The sequence below is a fragment of the Grus americana genome, chromosome 13, assembly GCF_028858705.1.
Source record: "Grus americana isolate bGruAme1 chromosome 13, bGruAme1.mat, whole genome shotgun sequence".
Taxonomy (NCBI): domain Eukaryota; kingdom Metazoa; phylum Chordata; class Aves; order Gruiformes; family Gruidae; genus Grus; species Grus americana.
Genome location: NC_072864.1, coordinates 1,531,623 through 1,552,555, shown reverse-complemented (window position 1 = coordinate 1,552,555; position 20,933 = coordinate 1,531,623). Strand labels below are relative to the sequence as shown.

Here is a 20,933-nt window from a genome sequence, read left to right as displayed (position 1 = left end):
CCGGTAGTAACACACAACAGTAATCCTGCCGTGGTTGGGTTGTTTTTCCTCCTGACGGTTGTAGGGTGAGCTAGCAACAGGTTAACACTGAATGAAATGGAGACCCATCTGTCTGTTCAGGAATACATAGTCCATACAATCCACATCTCTCTAGCAAAAATGAAAATGACTGATTTCCTCCAGTCTGTAGAAATTAAGTGTGGTTTCTAGAGTGTCGTCTTGGTGAGTCTCAATTCAGAAATTAGTGTACAACTCTATTGGAAAGTGGGTTTATAAGGTAAACATTATCCTCAATATCTAGTTTAAGAATCCCTTGTTTGCTGTGTGCTGCCTAGGTTATTTTTAAATTTATATTGTCTCATTATTTATTCGTGTCTCATACAGATCATGTACTAAGTCCTTCATTTGGCTAAGTGCTTTATCAAACACATACTAAAAAAATAGCCCAAGGAGTTTACAATGTCAAATGGGAGACAGCTGGCAAGGACTGTCAGGCTAGTACAAGAAACGTGGACTTATCGTTGGCTTGTACTCATAAGCAGGGATCTTGGCACATGTTATTGAAATGTTATCTAACCAAACATGTTACCCAAAGGAACACTGAAGTGCTATGTGCATTGTGGCAAAATAGTTTTTAGGATGCTGGTGAATAAGGTTTTTTTAGGAGATTAACGGTTCTACTCAAGCACAGGCGGAGGAGTGGGGTGTGTTTGTAATGAGGAAGCCTTGAAATGGAAGGTTGAGAGCTCTGTTTTAGCTGTCTTTGGCTTAAATTGATGGTTGAAGTTCTGCAAGGCAACACCATAGAACAGAGTTAGCTATTAATTTGGGCGGGGGGGGGAATTGTGCAAAAGTAGATCTGTGAGTCATCAGCTTAGCAGTGATTGTCGAATTTGTGTGTTCAAATGAGATTACTCAGAGGTAAGATAGAGGAAGAAAAGGAGGGTCAGAGCTATATGGAACCCGCTCTGCGGGCTGGAGGAAGGATGAGGACACCAGGAAAAAAGCCATTATGCGAAGTTGTATGGGATGAATGTGCAGTTTGATACTCGGTAATTCTGGTATGCAGGTTTTAGAGTAATTGTAGTGCTCTTCCTGCAAGCGACCTTGGTTTCCTTCGCTCTGACAGCTTGCTTTGTGTTCTGGAAGCACCGGGAGTCTGGTGGGAGAAGGGGAGGGACTGGAGGGAGCCTGTATGTACAAAAGCTGTTTTTAAAGCCAGAGTGACACATGTACTCCAGGCTTTGTCAAAACAGGTGCCTGGTTTGAATAGTAAATCTTCCGTCACAAACTGCAAACAAGCGGAAGAGGAATGTGACCCAAATATCTTCTCTGTTCTGAATGCGTTTGAGAGGAGCTTTACAGTCCTGGGCTGATCTGTGTCTTGTGAATGAAAATGCAAGACGTCCTGCAGGACATCCTTTGGTAGCAGCTCTTCACCTGATGTCCTCAGGCAAGACCTCTCTCCCAATCTGTGCTGTGTCCAAGTTTCTGACCCTGAGGCTTCCCTCACAAAGGTGGCCCCGTTTCAATGATGTTGCACACAGATGATGTTCAAAAGGCTTTTGAACAAATGCCTGGAGAATTACACAGTGTAATAATGCAGATGAGACACCCATCAAAGTAACGTGCTCAGCTTCAGTGGGGAGCGCAGCACTTGCCAGTTCAAGTGGACCCTTTTTTCCCTTTCCCTTTTGAAGTGGCTTCGTTTGTAAACATTGTAGATATGAAGGCTCTCTTCAGGCTAAATTTTCAGAGCTGTTTTTTGTTTGTTGATGTGACTGAGGTGTTGTTTTCGCAGACTGTTCCTTTGGCTGATTTTTGCCTCTGGAAGCCAAAGCCTGTGACACACCAGGTGATGCTGCATTGGGAACGGTAATAGGAATCGGAGGCTGCAGTTGTAGATTTCTTGGAGCGGCACTTCACACCGCTGGGATACGGGCTTGAGAGCAAGTGGGGCAGAAGCTGATGTGAGGAGGATGCTCTCAGTGGTTCTGTTTGGGTTGCTTTTTTTTATATTTGTTCTAATAGTCAGACCTATTTTAAGAGAGTTTTCCCAGCTGCAAAGCAGATAATGTACTGTACCATCTAATCCTGCCGTGTGAATGAAGTTAGCTATCCCCCAAGTGCCTGCCAGTCTCGCTGCCTATTTATCACACTCCAAAGTGCAGTGTGATATATCCCTGAAGAACGGCCGGCTTCATCCTCTCCAGGAGCTTATTTAGACAGCATCCTGCAGGCAGGAGGAACTGCAGTTTGCTATAGCACAAGCTGATGGAGCCAGTCCTCTGACTTACCTGTAACCTTAATCTCTCTGCTGAGCTCTTGTACGCTGACACATTTGGCAGCTCTTCTGGTGGAGCCGGAGAGAGCTGAAACTCGCCCAGCTTACGTGCATAAAGCTGCCTCTCTGCAGCGTGTGACTTGGCAGCGAAGGAAGCACGTGGGCCTAACGCGTCCTTTCCCTGGGAAGGTTGCTGTATGCCAGGGCTGTTGAATCTGCTGTAAGCAGGTGACTCATACCCAGGGGCCTGCGGGCACCTGGTGGAATGTAATAAATAAGCAGTGTGGTTCGGTGACTCAACATGATCTCTGGCTCCCCACCCAAGCAGCACAACCGCCTGCCCCTTTCTGCCCTCCTCCAGCTGCTAGTGCTCTGGCTTCCCCAGGAAGCTCTGTCTGCCTTTGATGCCTCCATACTGCAGGCTGCTCTCAAAGTCTGTAAATCCTGATGTCCCTTCATCTTAAAGACCTGGAGACAAAACCTTCTCTGACTGTGGCTTGAGCTAGTGTATGCAAAGCTGTTTGGTGTTGGGTGTTTGGGCAGACACGTGTTTTGTGTCTACCCATGTGTCTGTAGAGTAAGTTCTGCAGGGTTGCTCTTTGCACTGGTCTGCAGTATGCCTGGGTGCCTTCTGGGTGGTAAAAGATGAGTAAGAAGACAAAGATCAAGTCGTGCTGTAACATGCCCCTCGCTGGGTGGCAAGGCTACGTCCTCCCTTTCTGCATTAACCTGAGCTGGTCAGAAGAGAGCCTATCCCTTCTTCTGGTGATCCTGGTGGCCTATCTGTGGCTGAAGGCTAAACATAAATGAAAGCTGAAAGGGCTTTGCACGGAAATATTTGGGAGGGAAAGACTATTTCAGCTGGCAAATGTTGTTTGTACAACCTGGAGCTAAAGGAGAAGGAATTGACTTGAGCCCGGGGGTGAGAAGGCATCTCCTAACTCATCAGAATAGAGAGATTCTGCTCTGGTTTCTAGTTGGAGCAATTTCCAAATGTGGCAAAAGGAAGGGTTTAAAAAAAAAAAAAAGTTGTAAGCCAAGGCTTATTATGTAGATGAAAAGGGAATTTCAGAGTAGTCATGATGACCCAGAGGTTGGCCTGGGTGACTTGGGAGGTTCTTTCCTGCCTTGTGCTCCCAGCTGAAGAGGACACTTCTCAGCCTCAGCTGCCCCAAAGGGTGCTGTAAACACCCCCAGCTTTGTGATAAAGCTGTGTAAGACATTCTCTGCATCCTGCCCTGCCCCTTTGTCTGCTTGCAGTGCAGTACCTGTGATGGTGGAAACCTTCACCTTTGTTTTTGCTTGTTTTTCTACAGGAATGGGAACCACGGATCATGTCATAGTGCTGGCTTCCACCAACCGTGCTGACGTCTTGGATAATGCCTTGATGAGACCTGGGAGGCTTGACAGGCACATCTTTATTGATCTTCCAACACTCCAGGTATGTTATGCCTACTGCCCTGTCCCTTCCTAACGCTGATGACTAAGGTGTCCCTGTCCTTGCTGGTGATTCACTGGCCTGGCAAAGGCTGAGCTTGGAGAAGATAGAGATGGTGAGCTTCTGTTTGCCTTTATTCTTATGTGCTCTGAATCAAGGATTTGACATGCTAATGCAATTGCTTCTTTCTCTGAAATGACAGCTCGCTGCTTTTAAGTGTCTCTGCTCTGGTATGAGCTTTGGCCGTGAATTCTTCTGTGAGGCTTTCTTTGCCATGCAGATGCAGAACTATGTTTGTGTCTTCTCTCCAGGAAATTGGGAACCACCTAATTGGCAAGTTGGCTTGTGTGAGAGCTTAAATTGTCATGTGCCTTGAGCACCATTTGTTCTGTAGGTTTATTGTCCTCACTAGCCTTGTAAGGCTCCTCATTTTCCTTCAGGCAGCCAGTTAAGTGACTTTCTCCTTCTGAATGCTTTTTAAATCCATCTACTAGGAGTCTTCCATGTCTGCTGTGTTGACGTTTCTAGCAGAGTTTTGGGAATAGACTCAGCTGCAGCAAAGATCTGTTTGCTCTGCCAGCACAGGCTCCTCTTCTCCCATCTGTGCTTTACTGTTGTCCTTAGAGTTTTCAGTTAAAATACCTTAAATGCCTGATAGAACCTGGTACCAGAAGCATGAACTGTGCAGCTGCCCTGAAGCAGGAAAGGGAAAAACCCTGGCAACTGAGCCCCTTGTTTTAATTTGGATCTCCTGGAGCAGCTGAAGGAGTCATTCCTTGGCTACTTGCCGGCCATCATCTCAGCCCCATCTTCATCTGGGAGATGGTCGCAGGCTAAGCAGCACGTAGATGGGGTTTTCATTGGTGGCATGTGAGGGAGCAGGTAGAGGCAGTCAGAGCTCCTTCCTGCGAGCACTTTTGTGGTAAGAGAAAAGTTAAGACAGATCAGAGTGAAAGTGAGGAGGGGAGAGTGGCCCTGAGCGAGAAAGCCGTGACTCATGGTAAGCCTCCACACATCTGTTCTGAATTTGAGAGCTGGGTGTTCACCAGGGCTCCTGTAAGGACAGCCCTGCCCTCTGGTGGCAATGTCCCTGTCCCCACTGCCGAGGATCTGCTCTCTGCTCCTTGCTGTGCACCAACACTGCTGCACTGTGAAGGCTTGCTGGGCTCAGGTGTTCTGTGCTCTTCACAGGAGAGAAGAGAGATCTTTGAGCAGCACCTGAAGGGTCTCAAACTGATCCAGGATGCCAGCTTCTACTCGCAGCACCTTGCTGAACTGACTCCGGGCTTCAGCGGTATGATATCCTGTGTCCTTATGGGGCTGCTCTGCCTGCTAGTTCTGCAGTTGAACCTGGAGCTGCTTGGTTATTTAGTTTTAACAGGGTATTTTGGTCTAAAAGGCTTTTTTCTTTGAGCCTTCTCAATCTCTGTGGAAATAGTGGACACCTAAACAGCTCTCTGGTGAATGGAGCTGTGATGAGCAATTGTTCATGGCTATTTTCAATCTTCTGAAACTTCTGGGACCAGCAGGGTGTGGGGGTAGGGAAAATACCCTTTTTTTAATGCTTGAGTTCTTAATTCCTAAGGAGAGGAACCACTGCTCATGCTCCTGTCCAAGCTGTTGGGGATGAGATGCTGCGCTTCAGGGGAAAGACTCTTAAGTTGATATACGTTACCAGGAAAGCGATAGGAGGAATGAATAGCAATTACTTTGCTGGTCACAGTAGAAATTGGACAACTCTGCCTGGCTCCTGCATGGAGCCTGTTTCCAGGGTAGGTCCCTAGGAGTTTGAAACAGTGCTGAGCAAGGGGCTCCAGAGTTCCTGTTTATGTGGAGTTCCTGGAATATCCTTTCTGGGTTTCCCCTCTAACAGGCCCCAGCACACTGCCTCTTCGTGACTTCTTTCAGCAGCCCCCCGCCACCATCACCCACACACACACAAACTCAGAACAGATGTTCTTTCTCTTCCGCACAGAGGTTGTGCGGTTGCTGTATGAACAGTGCGGCAGCCCGTGCCAACCCAGACTGCCCACGCCACTCCCCTGTCGCTGAGGGCCAGCCTTGGCTTTAGCCTGTTAATTGATTGCTGAACTCTGTCCTCTGTGTGGCAATGCAGCGTTCATTGCCAAGGCAGTCGCATTGTTCAAATCCAACATAAACACCATGGACTAGGTTTGCTCCCTGTTCCCAAGGAACAAAAAAGCGCAGGCTATTTGACTTCCTTAAGTCCTTCTCCAGATTTGTTCTTGCCTCTTCTGTCCCCTGAAATCTCTCTCAGATAACAAATCCAAAGTAATTCCCGTAAACTCTGGTCTACAGGAGCTGACATAGCGAATATCTGTAATGAAGCTGCTCTTCATGCTGCTAGAGAAGGTCACAAATCCATTGATACTTTCAACTTTGAGTATGCCGTGGAAAGAGTCATTGCAGGTAAGTGAGCCAGCTGTTTCTGTTGTTGTCTTACTAATCTGTACCACACTTCTTGAGAGAAGGCTCAAGAACCAATAGCTTAGGGAAGATGGCCAGTAGCAAAACAGCAAAGAGGGGAATTCAAATCTATATGGCTGCCTTTAGTTTACAAAGTTGGGGTTTTTAGAAAAAAAAAAATGTGGCAGTATCTCTGGGATTTTCTTGCTGCTCTGGACACCTGCTACATAAACATGAATAACAAATAGGCTGCGCATCCTCAACAGCAAGAAATTAGGGATTTTTCTTTTTGGCCTCAAAGCCCAGGCTTTGATGAATTGGCAGAATAAACTGAAAGACAGTAGAGTACTGTTCTCCCTCTGAGAACATCCTGTCAGCCTTTCCCTGTCGCTTGTGCAATTGCCAGCAGAGGAGCCTCTGGAGATTACCCTGTAGCAGCATAATATAGGGAGGAGGAAAAGAGTTCCCAGAACTCTTGCCTTTACCTGAGGGATTTGATTCTGGTGGGTTTTGGTCTGAACTGCCCTGTAGCCAAGCCGTGGTTTTCATAATCAGACACTTAACTGCTTCCAGGCTGCAGTGTCGTTACCGGGGCTGAGCCTGGGCAAGCAGAGTGGCATGCTGTGCTTTTCTTAGAGCATGTGGAACAGGATGTTTGTACTGGGTCAGTTATTTCCTGATCCTGGAATTTGTCTTGAGTGTTTGCTTCATCAGAAAATGCCTAAACAATTTCTTATTTAAGAGAAGAATTTTGAGAAAATTCCTGACAGTTCCACCTGCCTCTTAAAAACAAAACCCTCGGAGTGATTTGGGTAACTGTGGCCACAGTCGCACAAAGCCCAGACTGTACTCAGGAAGGAGCTCCCTGGAGTGGACAGCGAGACGACTCTAGTTGTAGTGCAGAAGTCCTCATCAGGTGGAGCAAAGATGTGCTTTACTTTCCCATCCTCAGGAGAGAAAGCACCAAACTTGTAGGGATTCGCTTGGCTGTTCGTTCTTTCTGCATTCCACCCTTGCCTTAGTTCCCCAGACTTGGAAGATAAAGCAAAAAGCAAGTAAGGCCACAGGGGATGTGTAGCAGAAGGAATATCTGGGATTAATGTGGTGGGGTGTTGCAGGGCATGGGCTTCGGCAGTTTCACTGCTGACTTGCTTCACTAAGGCTGTGTGGTGTGTAGGAGGCCATAAAGTCTTTTTGTTGCTTAATCGGATTCTTTCGTATTAGCAGGACCTGACTATTTTTTTGTAGGCTAAGCCTGAAAGACCCCAAACAACCCTCCAGGCCCATATATTAAACGTACCCTTGCCATGTAATAGGAATGCTTCTGGGTTTCACAATCCAGAGGGCATTTCAGTTGCTATAAAAGCTTTTCTTGAAAGAAAGAAGGCATTACTATGCTTTCCATTATAAGCTTCTGGTTTTAATAAGAGTGGTGTGGAATCAAAAGAGAACTTTGCAAGTCCAGAGGCCCTGTCAGCCTTAAAGCTTTGTGTTGCTGTAAGGGAGGAGTAAGAACTTCTCTCTGTGGTAGTCCCCATTGTGTTTTTAGTTTGGGAACAGAAAGCAGTCAGTAAGTCAGGTCTCCTGGGAGTGAGGGAGGAAACCTGCTGAGTGCACAGAGGCTTTTAGGGTTGTCTTTAGAAGATGTAGTGGAGCCTGTTTTCTTGGCGGGGTTTGTGTACACTGTGTAAGGCCAGCAAAGCTGCACCAGAGTTGTTTCCTGGGTGGTTTGTCTCATAAATATGATAAGTACAGGCCTTCAGAGAACTTTCCTGCCTGGAGATTATGTAGGAAAAGAAATAATCTTTGTAGGCATGCTGTGTGCTATTGTGAAGAGTACAGGCCCTCCCTGCTTGGTGGGCTGACAGAGGAATGCTTCCAAAAATTTTTAAGTGTGTGTGTATATATAGCAAGTATATATATACATTCTGTCTATGGAAAGAGCCATACAGGCACATGCGCACACCCTGCTGAAGGCAGGGTAAGGGACTGACTGATGAAAATCAAGGCTATTGCAGTTAATGTGCTATTCCATCACCATCGTGCCTTGCAGGGCACAGTGGTTTCTGGGGTCCCTAAGCAGTAATTTTACAAGATCTGCCACGCTAATTTTGCTGTTTCCTTGTTTAATAAAGCTCTTGATTTTGTTTAAAAATTAATGTTAATAGTATGTTGTTTTCCAAGACATCAAGCAAGCTTGGTATAATGCTGCTCTTGACTTTGCCTGCTCTACCCCCTGCTGCTCCTGGCACTGTGCGGAGACGTCGACTTTAAAGTACTGGTACCTCTCTGCATTCAACACGCGGAGCTGTGACGAGCACTTGATAAGCAGTGTATTCTGTAGTTAACGTATTTTCTACGTGCTAGAAGTTTTACTTCCATTCAGCTTTTTTTTAAATCCTAATTGGACTTTTTCTGCGTTACGGACTACTGGGTTGGAAAATAGACACTTTCAAAAATCACCTTTTTGGAGGAAGTATTAAGTGTGAGTTATAGCTTAATTTGCTAGTTCTCAGGAGTCTGGGAGTAAGCTCAGATGGAGCATGCCATGTGTAATCAGAGATGTTTCCAGGGTCTGGAGAAAGATTTTTTTTTTTTTTTTTTTAAATATACTCTTGGTCTTTTGCTAATTTGAACACTCCTAATGCACAAGAATCTCAACTGGGACCTCTCATATATATAATGCAACATCTTGGCTTCTCTCATGTTCTGCCTAAGGGACTGAAAGACCATGCAGCAAAATTAGTATGATACTCTAGCTAGTCTCTGGTTTGTTTTTGTTGGGTTTGGTTTTTTCCAAATGGTAGATTGACTTGTTGCAGATCTGTCCCTGGGCAGAGATGTAGTGTAATATGCCTTTGGCAGAACTGGGAACAGAACAGAGCTCTGCGTTCTAGAGCTGTAATCTAATCAAATGTTAAATTATTCGTCTAATGATTAAGTCTGTTGTAAAGGGGAGAGGGGGGAAAAAGTTTCTGCCAGTGTTTTCAAGCAATCCAAGCATCGATTTGCTTTCCACTGCAGGGACAGAGCACACCTCTCCCACAGCATGTAATTGAAGGTGGCTTTACTGCATCTCCCGAGACGGAGTGTGATATGAAGCTTGTTGGCTGTTCAGCCACAGACTGTGCTAGCTTATGCACTTAGCTGTACAAGATTATGCCCTGCTGGTTACACCTATTGCCAGCTGTCTTATCGAATCCTTGTCTGTGTTCCTCTAGGCACTGCCAAAAGAAGTAAGATCTTGTCACCAGAAGAGAGGAAGGTTGTGGCATTTCATGAATCGGGTCATGCCTTGGTTGGCTGGCTGCTGGAGCACACCGAGGCTGTGATGAAGGTAACTCTGCTACCAGCTGTCGGGTAATGCAGCGTGTCACCAGGTGGGAAGAGTCCTTTCAAGATGCATTGATTGTTCTGTAGGACTTGTGTTGAATCCTGCCTGGCCTCCATGAGCTTGGAGCTGTGAATACCGCAGCAAAATAAATAGCAAATACACTGTGGAGGAAATCCATTATTAGGCTCTGTTGATGATAGTGATGGTGCAAAGCTGATGAACCAGCTGTAGGAGAAGCCTTGCAGTTAAAACCCAACTGTAAAGCTGTTTGGAGCAACGGAGTCTCCTGCTGCTGCTCAGTTCATGGACCTCCTCCGGGCACAAAGTGCTGCTCCCTGTGTGCATGTGTGCGTGCATGATCTCTTTCTCTGCTGTAGTTTGCCAGCACGTTGCAGCCAGTGAAGCTACTGTTGATACTGATGGGAAGAGATGTGTTTCTCAGATCGGCACGCTTGGGAGTTTGTCTGCCTGAAGCCCTTCTCTGTAGGAAAAGCTTCCCCTTGGCACCCCAGGCTGTGTTCCCTCCATGCACATCTCCTCCTTGAAAAGCCTTGATGCTGGAGGGAGGTGGGGAGTGGAAGTGACAAGGGCGACAGCTCCTTGGCTCGCCACCAGCAGCAAATTCACTCTGAATGACCTATTGTATAAGCTGAACTGTTGTTAATTATTCTCATTTAGTGGGTGGGGGAAATGGCGCTCTATTTTTCTGAAGACATCCTATCCTTTTACAGGTAGTCTCAAGTGATTCTGGAACACAGTAAAGTGAATTCTGTTTGACTTATACCCTCCAAAGCAACCCCTAAATCTCAGGATTTCACTGGCTTGCTGTTAGGGACCATTTCCTTTTCATTTCTTGAGCAGAAAGTGTATGTCTGCAGCTGTGAAGGCAGAGCCTTCAGTACAGGAATGGTGATGTGCTGCAGTCCTTGGCTGTGCCTCTGTAGGTCAGCCTCCCCCATAGCTTTCAACAAATTCCACTGGGAATGCTGGCCTCTTCCTGTTCTCCCTCTACTGTAGTTGGGAGCCCTCTTGTTCTCTGAACTGAAGGAGCTGCTCTGTGTTGCAGGTTTCCATAGCCCCTCGAACAAACGCAGCTCTGGGATTCGCTCAGATCCTTCCAAGAGAGCAGTACCTCTTCACCAAGGAGCAGCTGCTGGAGAGGATGTGTATGGCGCTGGGGGGGAGAGTGTCCGAGGCCATCACCTTTAACAAAGTCACTACAGGTGAGGAGCCAGACCCCAGCACAGGCAGGTGGAGAATGGGCTAAGAGAGCCTGAGCTTCTGCACTTGCTCTGCCCAAGGGTGATCTGAGCAACAGACAGAGGTTTTTTCACCCTGGGAAGGAGAAATGTCCAGTTGCGTGTTCTGATCTTGGGGTGTCTCATTCCTGGTTGTCACCGTGTTGTCTTCAACTTGTCCCAAAGCCTAAGGCCACAGATGCAATTACTGAGTGAGAGGGCCTAGAGCTTTCTGTGCCGTGTTTGTAGTGATATCCAAACAGGATAACAGCGGGCAGTGGCAGGTAAGCGCTCTGCGTGAGCTAGCTACCGGTAGCTGCACTCGCTGTCGTGCATGGGTCTTGCCATATGTATAGAGAGGTCCATCAGCAGGTGGAGTGCTCACCTCCACGAGCTTCTGTGGGTCCTCTGGTCTGTCGACTAGCGGAATGCATGTTTGTTCAGGATGTGCTGCTCTTGCACTCAGCTCAGAGCTGGTAATCATTGCATCTGTGTCTCTCCTGTCCAGGAGCACAGGATGACCTGAAGAAGGTGACCAAGATAGCCTACTCCATGGTGAAGCAGTACGGGATGGTGCCCAGCATTGGGCAGCTCTCCTTCCCGGATCTGGAGAGTGCAGCTGGAATTGGTCGGCACCCTTTCAGCCAAGGACTTCAGCAAATGATGGACCATGTAAGGCTGCCCTTGGTTACGCATTCCTGTTTCTTTCCTTCCTGCAGTTCAGTGAAAAAATGCATGTAACTTGTCCCAAACAATTTGCGTTTTTCTGTTAGCTGCTAAGTAGTAAATTCCAACAGCTGAGCACTTAACCTCTTACAGTGTGTAAGGACTGTGCAGTGAGGCATTAAGAACAGGCAAAATCACGTATAGCTCTGAGTTCAGCCTGAAGCTGCAGCGAGCGGCTGTGAAATACGCTGCAATGCATAAAACTGTGAAAGCCACTGTCCTGGTTCCAGTGTTTACAAGACCCTAGCGAGCTTCAGGGAGACAGGAGGTGCAAATGTGATGTTTAGAGAGAGGGAGAAATGCTTTGCGGGGGAAGAAGGAATAATTTGGGTAGAATAGGAGTGTGGTTGTGGAACTGCACACAGATACCCGCGAGGGAAAGATTCTGTTGCATGAAGTCTCTCCAGGCCCTCAGGAGTCCCATGTATATCTAAGCATGGCTGTGCAATGCTTTGATTGCAAGAACCCTGTGTCTTAAAGCCTCAGTTGCACAATTTAAATGTCTCCACTTCCTAGATCAGAGAGGCTATCTAACCAAAATGGTAGTTCAGACTGGCTGAAAAATGTTAGCCTGTTTTGACAGGAAATTTGGCTACATTACTGAAAAAAAACACCCCACATTGCTTTAGTTAAAGTCAAATAGCTGGAAACAAAAAAACCTCTGGTTCTGAAGCACTGTGGTTGTACTTCCCTGGGATTTGTGCTGAGCTGCATCTCTTGCTGTTAGACAGCCTCCTTAATTAGACTGCATTTCCCATCAGCTGGGACTCCACTGAAGAGTTGTGCTAGTGCAGGAGTTTAATGTTTCTTGTCATGAATACTCATTTAGCTTTTTTTTCCAAATGGTTTCTCTGAATTTTCTGTTGATGGGAACCACTTTCTGCCTGGCTCGGTTTGCAGATTCCATCCCTCAGTGCTCTCCTTGTTTATCCATGTGTTGTGTTTGTTGCCACCTGTGCTCCAAATCTCTCTTCTTGTTACTGTCTTCTAGGAAGCAAAAGTCCTGGTGGCTCAGGCTTACAGACGCACAGAAAAACTCCTATTGGAGAACCGGGACAAGCTGCAAACAGTAAGTTGGAGTCGGGGGGGGGGGGTTGTTGGGTTTGGTTTGGGTTTTTTTAACAGGTGTGTTTTGCCTTGCTGCTTTCTGTGCTGTGTAGCTCAGTCATTGCGGTGTTTCTGTGGTCCTAGAAAGTCTTGTAGTGGGAGTGCTGGGGCTCGTGTTGTGAACAAGTGACTGTTTACTGCGTATCCCCCAGATTAGGAGCAGGCACGGGGAGGAATGTGTATCTTTACCAGCAGAGAGTAGTCTGCCTCCTGACACCAGCTGGTATTTGCAGGGTAGAGGAGTAGGAGTGCTCTGTGGAAGTCATCAAAGCTAGAACTTGTTTCCCTCACCTGTACTTCTCTGCTAGCCTCTTGGCAGTGCAGTTTCCTGGAAAGCAGACAGCGACTGTTTCTGTGAAGCCTGCAGAGGCAGGAGCAGCTCATCCTTCCAGGTCCTGTAGATGTACAGGAATCAGGTGGACAGTTTCTGCCTTTGATGAAAGAATAAGGGGCCCATCACCTTGGCTGACTGGTGCTGGTTCATGCTTTCTGGTGACTCCAGGCAGTTTTCACCTGCCAGATCCTTGGTACCTGATATACCAAGGAGTCCTTGTTGCAGCGTAGAGCTTTGCCTCCTCCCCTCTGTGTCCCCAGCGCTCTGGGCTGAGCCATCCTTGGGTTGCAGCACCCTGTGCATCTACTTGCTCTTTCCTTCAGAAGTTTGGTCCATAACATCCAAGATGACCAGGAGTCAACTTAGTGTTGCATGTTTTGCAAATAACACAATCCTTTTCCTTAAATCTTTTTTTTTTTTTAAAACAACAAAAACCCCTTCAGCTATGTAACTGCATAGTAAGGTAGCCAGAGCTTGCTTGCTCGGACACCCTGCTGTTGGCCGTATCACAGCCCTGTCCCCAGGACAGTGCCCTGGGAGTGCTCTGAAGGCAGGGGCGTTGTTAGGGGTCTCCTCTCTGCAGGCCTCCTCTGTTCTGATCCTTTCATTTAACAGCAGTCAGATGTTTGCTAGAGGCTCATCACAGAAAAACTTTTAAGTTAAGCCAAAGTATCTACAGAGTAAATGTTTTGGTTGCCAGGCCAGTGCGTTGCATCTTGTCAGCAGGATTGAGCTGTTCAGTGTTTGACAGCCACCCGCTGCTCCAGTGTGGTCCTTCTGCTGGCAGAGGGGCCGGAGAATTCAGCTTTGCTGGAGAGGCAGTTCTGGTGACCTTCAGCCCACGCCTGCAGGAACAGGCGGCTCATTGTTACCCCTGTGTGTACAGGGGAGGGGTGCGGGTCTGGCTCTGGTCTCGTTTGCTGCTACTCTGGCATCTTAGGCAGGACCACAGGTACAGTGGCAGGAAGGGCACTTCTCTAATCGTTCCTGGAGTTCGGACTCAACAAATCGTTCCCTAGAGCTTGCTTTATTCCCTCCAGTCATACTATGTATTCCTGGCCAAAAACACTCTTGTGAAAGGTGCTGGCAGCCTGGAGAACTTTGCGCTGGCTGCAGCAGGCTTTGGGTCACCCCGTCTGAGGTGCGGTGAGGCAGGGTCTGCTCCTCCTGGGCTGCAGCACGTGCTGCGTCCAGATGCTGAGCTGGCAGGGAGAGTTCAGATGAGTTCAGAGAGGCTGTTTTCAAACCCCTGCGCCTCATTATGCCTTATTTACTCTTTCTAGCTGTCTAATGCCCTCCTGGAGAAAGAAGTGATAAATTATGATGACATTGAAGCTTTGATTGGGCCTCCACCCTACGGGCCAAAGAAAATGATAGCTCCTCAGAGCTGGCTTCAAGCAGAGAGAGACAAGCAAGACACAAGAGATGAAGAAATGCCCCAGCAGCCACCAAACCATGAGGAGGAGGAAGAACCACGCCTGAGACCAGTCTGAAGCCCACTGCTCATGCAGAACAGGAGGACTCTAGGGGCTTCTTTTGGACACAGATCCTTTTCAGCTCCAGAATCAAAGATACTGAGTAGGGAATCTCTGTGCTGCCATTACCCAAAAATCAAGGGATGGCTACGTTGGCTCTTTTAACGAGCTTTTCCCTGCAGGAAGGAGAACTCCTTAGGATTTTGAAATCGATTCTCAGCAGGGTAGTAGTGATTAGGAGCTGGGTAAGTCTGATCTGCAGGAAAGATTTCTTGTACACAGGAGCAGCGTACATGTTCTTAAGGGTGACAGATCCTGTGGAGTCCTTGTAAGCCACCTCTCGCTATGCTGTGTGACACTGCAGGAGTGCGGGGCTGTCCCCTTCAGTGCCAGAATGGTCGGTGCAGTGAAACCCCTGCAAGGCTGAGCTGCTGCAGTTCTTTTGTGACTCCACCGTAACCTTTGATCATCTTTGCTGCTGAGCATAAAATAGAAACTGAAAAACAGGCTTCCCTAGAATAAAATGTGTGATGCTGGAAACTAGTGTTGCAGAGAGCGGTTCCCAGTTACACGTTGGAAGGCTGTTTGGTGGCACTGCTGGCTCGGAGCTGGAGGGGTGCTCTCGGGGACTCGAGAAAAGCAGGTGTGTTCCATGGGAAGCCTCAGGAAAAAGCTGGCAGTACTCTGGTTCCATCCTCATGGCTCTTGCAAAACAAGCCATGATGACATGGTTGATTGTCATTCATCAGGGAAACCATTAAAATGATTGTTGGTGCCTGGCATGCTCTGTCTGGGTTAATCCTTTAGGAAAGATAATTGTCTTGAGTTATTCCATAAGGATTGTCTGTGACCTGGAAGGGCCCAGCCCAGCCTGATAGCTTCTGTCACTGGCTCCTGTTCAGCCAGCCAGGCTGGAGCAGAGGGCCTCTCCTGATGATGATGGTGTGGAGGAGGGTATTCTGCACAGTGTCCTCTGCCCTGTCCCAGCATAGAGCCACCTGTGTACACAGAGCCTCGAGCCCTCCCTGGGGTGGGTTGGTGCTGGCTGTCACCTTGGTGGGGACAGCTTCCCTTGCTGTCAGGGGCAGAAGTGGTTTTCCACATTTGGGCTGCTACTGGCCTAAATTTTTTTTTTTTCCTCTAAACCTATTTGTTTCTTCACAAGTTCATTCTTTGAATCCACTTTTCCAGCAGCAGATGAAACTTCAAGCCTTCTCTCATCTTATTTTTAAAAAGTCGTAGCTGAACCCTTTTCCGGGAGGGTTCAGCTCTGTGCAGCCGAAGACGATGGCCATCCTTGGTGGCTTCCAGGGTGCAGCCGGCGTGGCCGTGCCATCTAGTGGCATGCCATCCCTCCTCGGCTGAGGCCAGGGCTTGTGCCACTGTGGGACGCGGGCTCTGCCGAGGTGGGTGGTGGTGTCCCCTGAGTCCTGCTGCACCCTGTGCTGCTGTCACCCCCACAGCCAGCGTGGCTGAGCCCTGCTGGGGCGGATGGCGGAGCAGAGTCCTGCTGTGCGGCATGGATGTGGAGGGGAGCAGGATCCCACGCGGTCCTGCAGGACTCTCGGGGACCTGGGCACGGTGTAACCCCTGCCCCGTGTCCCTCTGTCCCACCGGCTGTGTATCCGCCCTGGGCCGGAGGTGCTGGATGCAGCAGAGGGCATGGCAGCAGTGCTGGGTGGAGCTGTAAGCTGCTTCTCCTGGCCGGGTCAGCCCTGTGAGGATGCCCGGCACGAAGGCAGGAGTCCGGCACTGGGGCCCGGGCGGCGTCCCGGCACCGTCCGGCTGTCGCCTCCCTGCCGGTGCCTGCCCCAATCGGGGTGCGCGGGCCCTTTAAAGTGCCGCCATCTTTACTGCGGGCGCGGTGAAGCTGCCGCCAAGCGCTTCCGGCGCCGTCGCCCTCATCGGGTTGTTCCCGCGGCGCTGCCCATTGGCCGCCGCTGCCGCACTTCCGGCGTGCTCGGAGCCTGCGCTTCCTTTTCCGGTCGGCCATTTGCCGTGGCGGGAGGTGAGTCGGGGCGCTGCCGCGGCCGGGGGGTTCCATCCGCCGCCATCCGCCCGCCGGGGGCCGTGCCCGGGCCTGGGCCGTGCCCCGGGCTGTGTCCTGGGGCCGCTTGGAGCCCTGCGCGGGGGTTGCGGGCTGCGTGGAGGGTTGGGCCGGGCCCGACGGGGCGCTGACAGGGGCCCGGCCTGGGCATGGGCCTGCACCGGGCCGGGTGGGATGGGGCCGGGGAAGGGCCCTCGTCCACGTCGCCGGGGGAGGCCCTGCAGCCCCGGTACCCTGGCGGCCGCCTTTAGCCCTGTCCGTATCCGCAGGCCGCAGCAGCCATGGCGCCCAGCCGCAATGGCATGATCCTGAAGCCCCACTTCCACAAGGACTGGCAGCGGCGAGTGGCCACATGGTTCAACCAGCCCGCCCGCAAGATCCGCAGGTGAGTGCCCGCGGCCCGGCTTCCCCGGGGCCGCTGTTGCCGGGCCTGCTGCCGCCTGCTTTGGCTCCTCTAGCGCGGGGAAATTGCCTCTCGTCTTGTATCGTGCTGCTGAGGAAGCTGAAGTGCTGTGTCTGTATTTATAAGTTGTTTCCCGAACCTGACGTGCTCAAGGCGCTGGGGTTGCAGCAGGGTGCGCATTTGGTGTGGGGTCTCTGGTCAGGGTCAGGCCGTTTGAGCTGCAGTCAAGTGATGAGAAATCTCCGGAATCGCTGTACCACGTTGATGATTCCCTCGAACCCTTGTCTATCTGATGGCTGCAGCTGCTCTGTAGAAGCAGGCACTGCTTGTCTGAGCTGCTAGGCTGGTGTTGGGGTTTGTTTCTGAGATCCCTGTGCAGCAGGCGCTGCCCTGCGTCACCTGGCAGCACAGGAGTGGCGCATCTGGCAGAAGTGCAGTGTTCCTGACCGCTGTCTCCTTCGACCTTCCAGGAGGAAGGCCCGCCAGGCGAAGGCTCGCCGCATCGCTCCCCGTCCCGTGGCCGGGCCTATCCGGCCTATAGTGAGGTGCCCTACTATCAGATACCACAAAAAAGTCCGTGCTGGTAGAGGCTTCAGCCTAGAAGAGCTTAAAGTAAGTACAGAGCGCTGATCCCAGCCTGATAAAACTAACTCTGAGTCTGAGCTCGGTCATCTTGTCCTGTTCTGCACGTAGACAAGTGCCATGTTGAGGCATCGGTGTCTGCTGATGTTGGCTCAGCCGGGGAGACGTTTGGTGTTGCTAGCTCCACAGGGGCATAAAAAATACTGGTCTTGCCTTTTCTTTGTAACTTAACTGGCATGGGGATGTGGTAGTGTACGTCAGAGTGAAAGGTTGCTTTGACAAGTAAACCGTTTGTCTGGTTAGACTGTCACTTAAACAAAATTCCATTAAAATCAGATTCTGGCAAAGTCTTAATTGAGTCTCCTAAACTACTTTTTTAGGGGAAGAAAAAAAAAAAAGACATAACATTTTCTTCATTTAATTCTTTTGTTTCATTGTGAAACATGTTTCTGCTAATGTGAAAATTTTAGCCAATGTGACCCTGTTCACATCGTGAATAAGTAAACTTATTTCAAAAGAGAAGTAAGGGATCTTGCGCCAGGACAGGGACCTGTTCAGCGTAGCCTCGCGGAGTAGGTGCAGCTGCTGCTCACACAACAGCTACGAGTTGGTTTAGGAACACCTAAAGTCTGTGGGAAGTATTCCATGCTCTCCGTTGCTTCAGGAAACGGTTCTCTGTGACCTTCCCAGGCGTGCTGAGCTGATGAGCTGTTCAAAGCTGGATCGTGGTGGTCTGCAGAAACCCCTACCTGCCTGTCCTCACAGCGGGCAGGAAGAAGCATCAGCGCTTGCTGGCAGCCAGCATCCGCAGCCGTCTCCTGTGCGTTGTTTAGCGTCTAATTAAAGCGTTTATAACAGTGAAATTAGTGCATTGAAGCAGTAAAATTGTTCTTCTGGCTGCCAAATGCTTCATTACTTTATTTTTCTTTAATTTTTGGATAATGGTGAAATACAAAATGGTACGCAGATGTTTGTATTTAAACAGAAAATGAGGTGGTTTTTTGTTTAAGATGGTTACAAAAAAATACATCTTTAATAGAGCTTCCAGTGTTCCATGAAGCAGAGCTATCCTGTGCTGACGCCATAGATTTGTCTCACGTATCAGAGTTTAAATGTCCCCCCAGAACTACTCAGGGGTTGCACTTTGTTCTTCTGAGGAAATTCATTTGCAAAAGTTACTGCAAAGTCTGTGGGATATTTTAAGCATTCAGATACAGACACCAGGACTCTCTTTGTGGTATGGTCGCTCCCCTGTCAGACCCTCGCTGCCGATGGGCCGTTGGGTCGGGCGCTGAGCCTTCCTCCACCCCCGAGCCTTCCTTCAGCCCCGAGCCTTGTCTGGCTGATGCCCAGGGCAGCTCCCAGCAGCAGCAGCAGGGTGATATTGGGAGCTGTTGGACGCTGACACTGTGCGCTCTCTCTTCAGCTCGCTGGCATTAACAAAAAGTTTGCGCGGACTATTGGAATCTCTGTGGATCCCCGACGACGCAACAAGTCTACCGAGTCGCTGCAAGCCAACGTGCAGAGGCTGAAGGAGTACCGCTCCAAGCTTATCCTCTTCCCAAGGAAGCCGGCTATGCCCAAGAAGGGAGACAGCTCTGTAAGTACCTGGCTGCTGGAAATGTTTGACAGGCAGCGCGGTTCCCGTGCACGTACTTGGGGATGGCTGAGCCCAGCGCCAGGCCGAGCCGCCTTCGGCGGGGATCTCCGGCGTTATGGCAGTGCCTTGGGCAGGCGCTTGGCCTTGGGGCTGGCGTGCTGCTGAAGGGGTGCAGCTCAGGTCTGGGGCTGGACTCCTTGAGTGGTCTGTTTGCTGGAGTTCTGGTTGTTGATCAACTAGTTGAATTCTAGTTTGCAAAGCTAAATTGTCAGAATGGCGGAAAACTCCGTCTGGAGTTGTGTTCTGCTATGGTGACAGCTTGCATGGAAAGGCTGAGGAGGAGGAGGAGGGTGGCGGCACGCTTTCACTAGAGTACTTTGGTGAGAGCCATGTGTAAGGCAGTCTCGAGAAGGTTGTTGCTGTTGACATACAAAAATGCTTTTCATTAAAGCCTCGCTGAGATCAGAGCGTAGTTTGCTTTCCTTGGCTCTGCCTGCGGTAAACACGCTTCCCACGGGGCGGCGCAAGTTGTGAAGCAAGGTGGTGAGCTCGAGCTGTGCTCGCTCTTCTGGAGAGCGTCAGCTCTGAGCCACTTCACCGTAGCGTGGAGCCCACCGTCCTCGGCTGCTTGCCAGGACGGGAGGAAGGGTCTCAAACTTCTGTACCCAGGAGGTACAGATACTTGCATCTGGAATACCTTTTCAAATTTATTGACTTGAATTCATCTACCTAAAATAAAACTTAACCTTTTTGTGCAATGCCGCGCTCGTACAAGAAGCTGGAATTCCTTAGAAGGAATTGCTGAGGAATATGCTGGGTATCAAACTGAAGATGGCACAGTGGCTGTCGACGTTTGTCCAGCTGGCAGAATTCCTACAGGCCGCTGCTCCTCTGGCCAGATTCGGGCTGATCAATAGCCAGGTGAAACGCGGGTGGTTGGTGCGGCACGTCTGCGCCAAGTACCCCCGTAGCTGCACGGCTGAAATGCTGGATCCGTCACCAGTCAGTGTTAAATCTCCAGTCAGAATTGTTAACGGTGTGGTTAAGCTGGGTACCTGTGTACGAGGCGTGTTTTCAACCAAGGTCTAGCCTGAGAAGTTTTAAATACTGGGTTTTTTAAAAATGATGTGTTTTGTCCTCTTGTTGTACAGGCTGAGGAACTCAAGTTGGCAACTCAGCTGACTGGACCGGTTATGCCGATCAAGAATGTAAGTGTAATTAAAATCACATTTTCTGTGTGACGTAATTAAGACTTAAACTGCATAGAGATGATTCTCTTGTGTCCTACGGCCAAGGGTCGCTGTCTCCAGACCCGTCCCATCCTGGATGAAAGAAAACCAGGAGCAGGTCAAGCGTGTCCTTGTATTTTACCAATTCCGGAAACCCTTGCCGCTTTCAAAGGCACTGTTGATAAGGCGCCACAAACCTGACTCAGATTTCATGTTGCGCTTGGGTTTTGGGTTTTTTTTCCCCGGTACGTTCTGGTCTTGTGCTGACGTGCGCTGGCAAATTAGGAACCAGTTGAAATGAGGTGCCTGGTGGAGTGATGATAAGGGCAGGGCCTGTAGATGGCACAAATGTTCCGTTCCTAACAGCATCCTGGAGCTAGTGGTAAAAATGTAACGAGATTAATTGTGTTAAGCCTTCCATGCAGTCTTCTCTGGGAGCCTCTGATGTGCAGCCTGACTGTCTGGCGCTCTCTTCCCACTAGGTTTTCAAACGGGAGAAGGCCCGTGTTATCTCGGAAGACGAGAAGAACTTCAAGGCCTTCGCCAGCCTGCGCATGGCCCGGGCAAACGCCCGGCTCTTTGGGATCCGTGCGAAACGCGCCAAAGAAGCGGCAGAGCAGGATGTGGAGAAGAAGAAATGAACTGTTCTCCCTAGAACTGTCAATAAAAAAAAAAATTGTAGAAATACAAGTGTGCTGTCTTTGTAGGG

At 49.5% G+C, this 20,933-nt stretch overlaps 2 protein-coding genes and 1 non-coding gene across 3 annotated transcripts in view; all 3 read left to right on the top strand.

The window, feature by feature from the left end:
- SPG7 (SPG7 matrix AAA peptidase subunit, paraplegin) overlaps nt 1–15,145 on the top strand; it is a 32,759-nt gene extending 17,614 nt beyond the window's left edge. The window contains exons 10-17 of the mRNA XM_054840112.1: nt 3,601–3,725; nt 4,914–5,016; nt 6,042–6,152; nt 9,371–9,486; nt 10,550–10,706; nt 11,230–11,393; nt 12,439–12,516; nt 14,172–15,145. Of these exons, the coding sequence (XP_054696087.1) occupies nt 3,601–3,725; nt 4,914–5,016; nt 6,042–6,152; nt 9,371–9,486; nt 10,550–10,706; nt 11,230–11,393; nt 12,439–12,516; nt 14,172–14,381 (1,064 nt within the window). The 3' untranslated portion in view covers nt 14,382–15,145. The remainder of the gene's footprint in view (nt 1–3,600; nt 3,726–4,913; nt 5,017–6,041; nt 6,153–9,370; nt 9,487–10,549; nt 10,707–11,229; nt 11,394–12,438; nt 12,517–14,171) is intronic.
- A 1,183-nt stretch (nt 15,146–16,328) lies between these two features.
- RPL13 (ribosomal protein L13) lies at nt 16,329–20,916 on the top strand. Its single transcript, XM_054840114.1, has 6 exons — nt 16,329–16,371; nt 16,680–16,795; nt 17,284–17,425; nt 18,822–18,995; nt 20,147–20,203; nt 20,707–20,916. Exons 2-6 carry the CDS (start codon nt 16,692–16,694, stop codon nt 20,863–20,865), a joined length of 636 nt encoding a protein of 211 aa, XP_054696089.1. The 5' UTR covers nt 16,329–16,371; nt 16,680–16,691; the 3' UTR covers nt 20,866–20,916.
- Nucleotides 17,043–17,124, top strand: LOC129212511 (small nucleolar RNA MBII-202). Its single transcript, XR_008579192.1, has one exon. It is a non-coding gene; the product is annotated as a small nucleolar RNA MBII-202 (small nucleolar RNA).
- Nucleotides 20,917–20,933: the final 17 nt, after the last annotated feature.

What these genes read in the sequence shown, in the direction of transcription:
- RPL13 (XM_054840114.1), top strand. Translation starts at nt 16,692, where the DNA reads ATGGCGCCCAGCCGCAATGGCATGATCCTGAAGCCCCACTTCCACAAG. An exon ending in CCAAGAAGGGAGACAGCTCT is followed by an intron (nt 18,996 to 20,146) that starts GTAAGTACCTGG and finishes CTTGTTGTACAG; the next exon opens with GCTGAGGAACTCAAGTTGGC. An exon ending in CGGTTATGCCGATCAAGAAT is followed by an intron (nt 20,204 to 20,706) that starts GTAAGTGTAATT and finishes TCTTCCCACTAG; the next exon opens with GTTTTCAAACGGGAGAAGGC.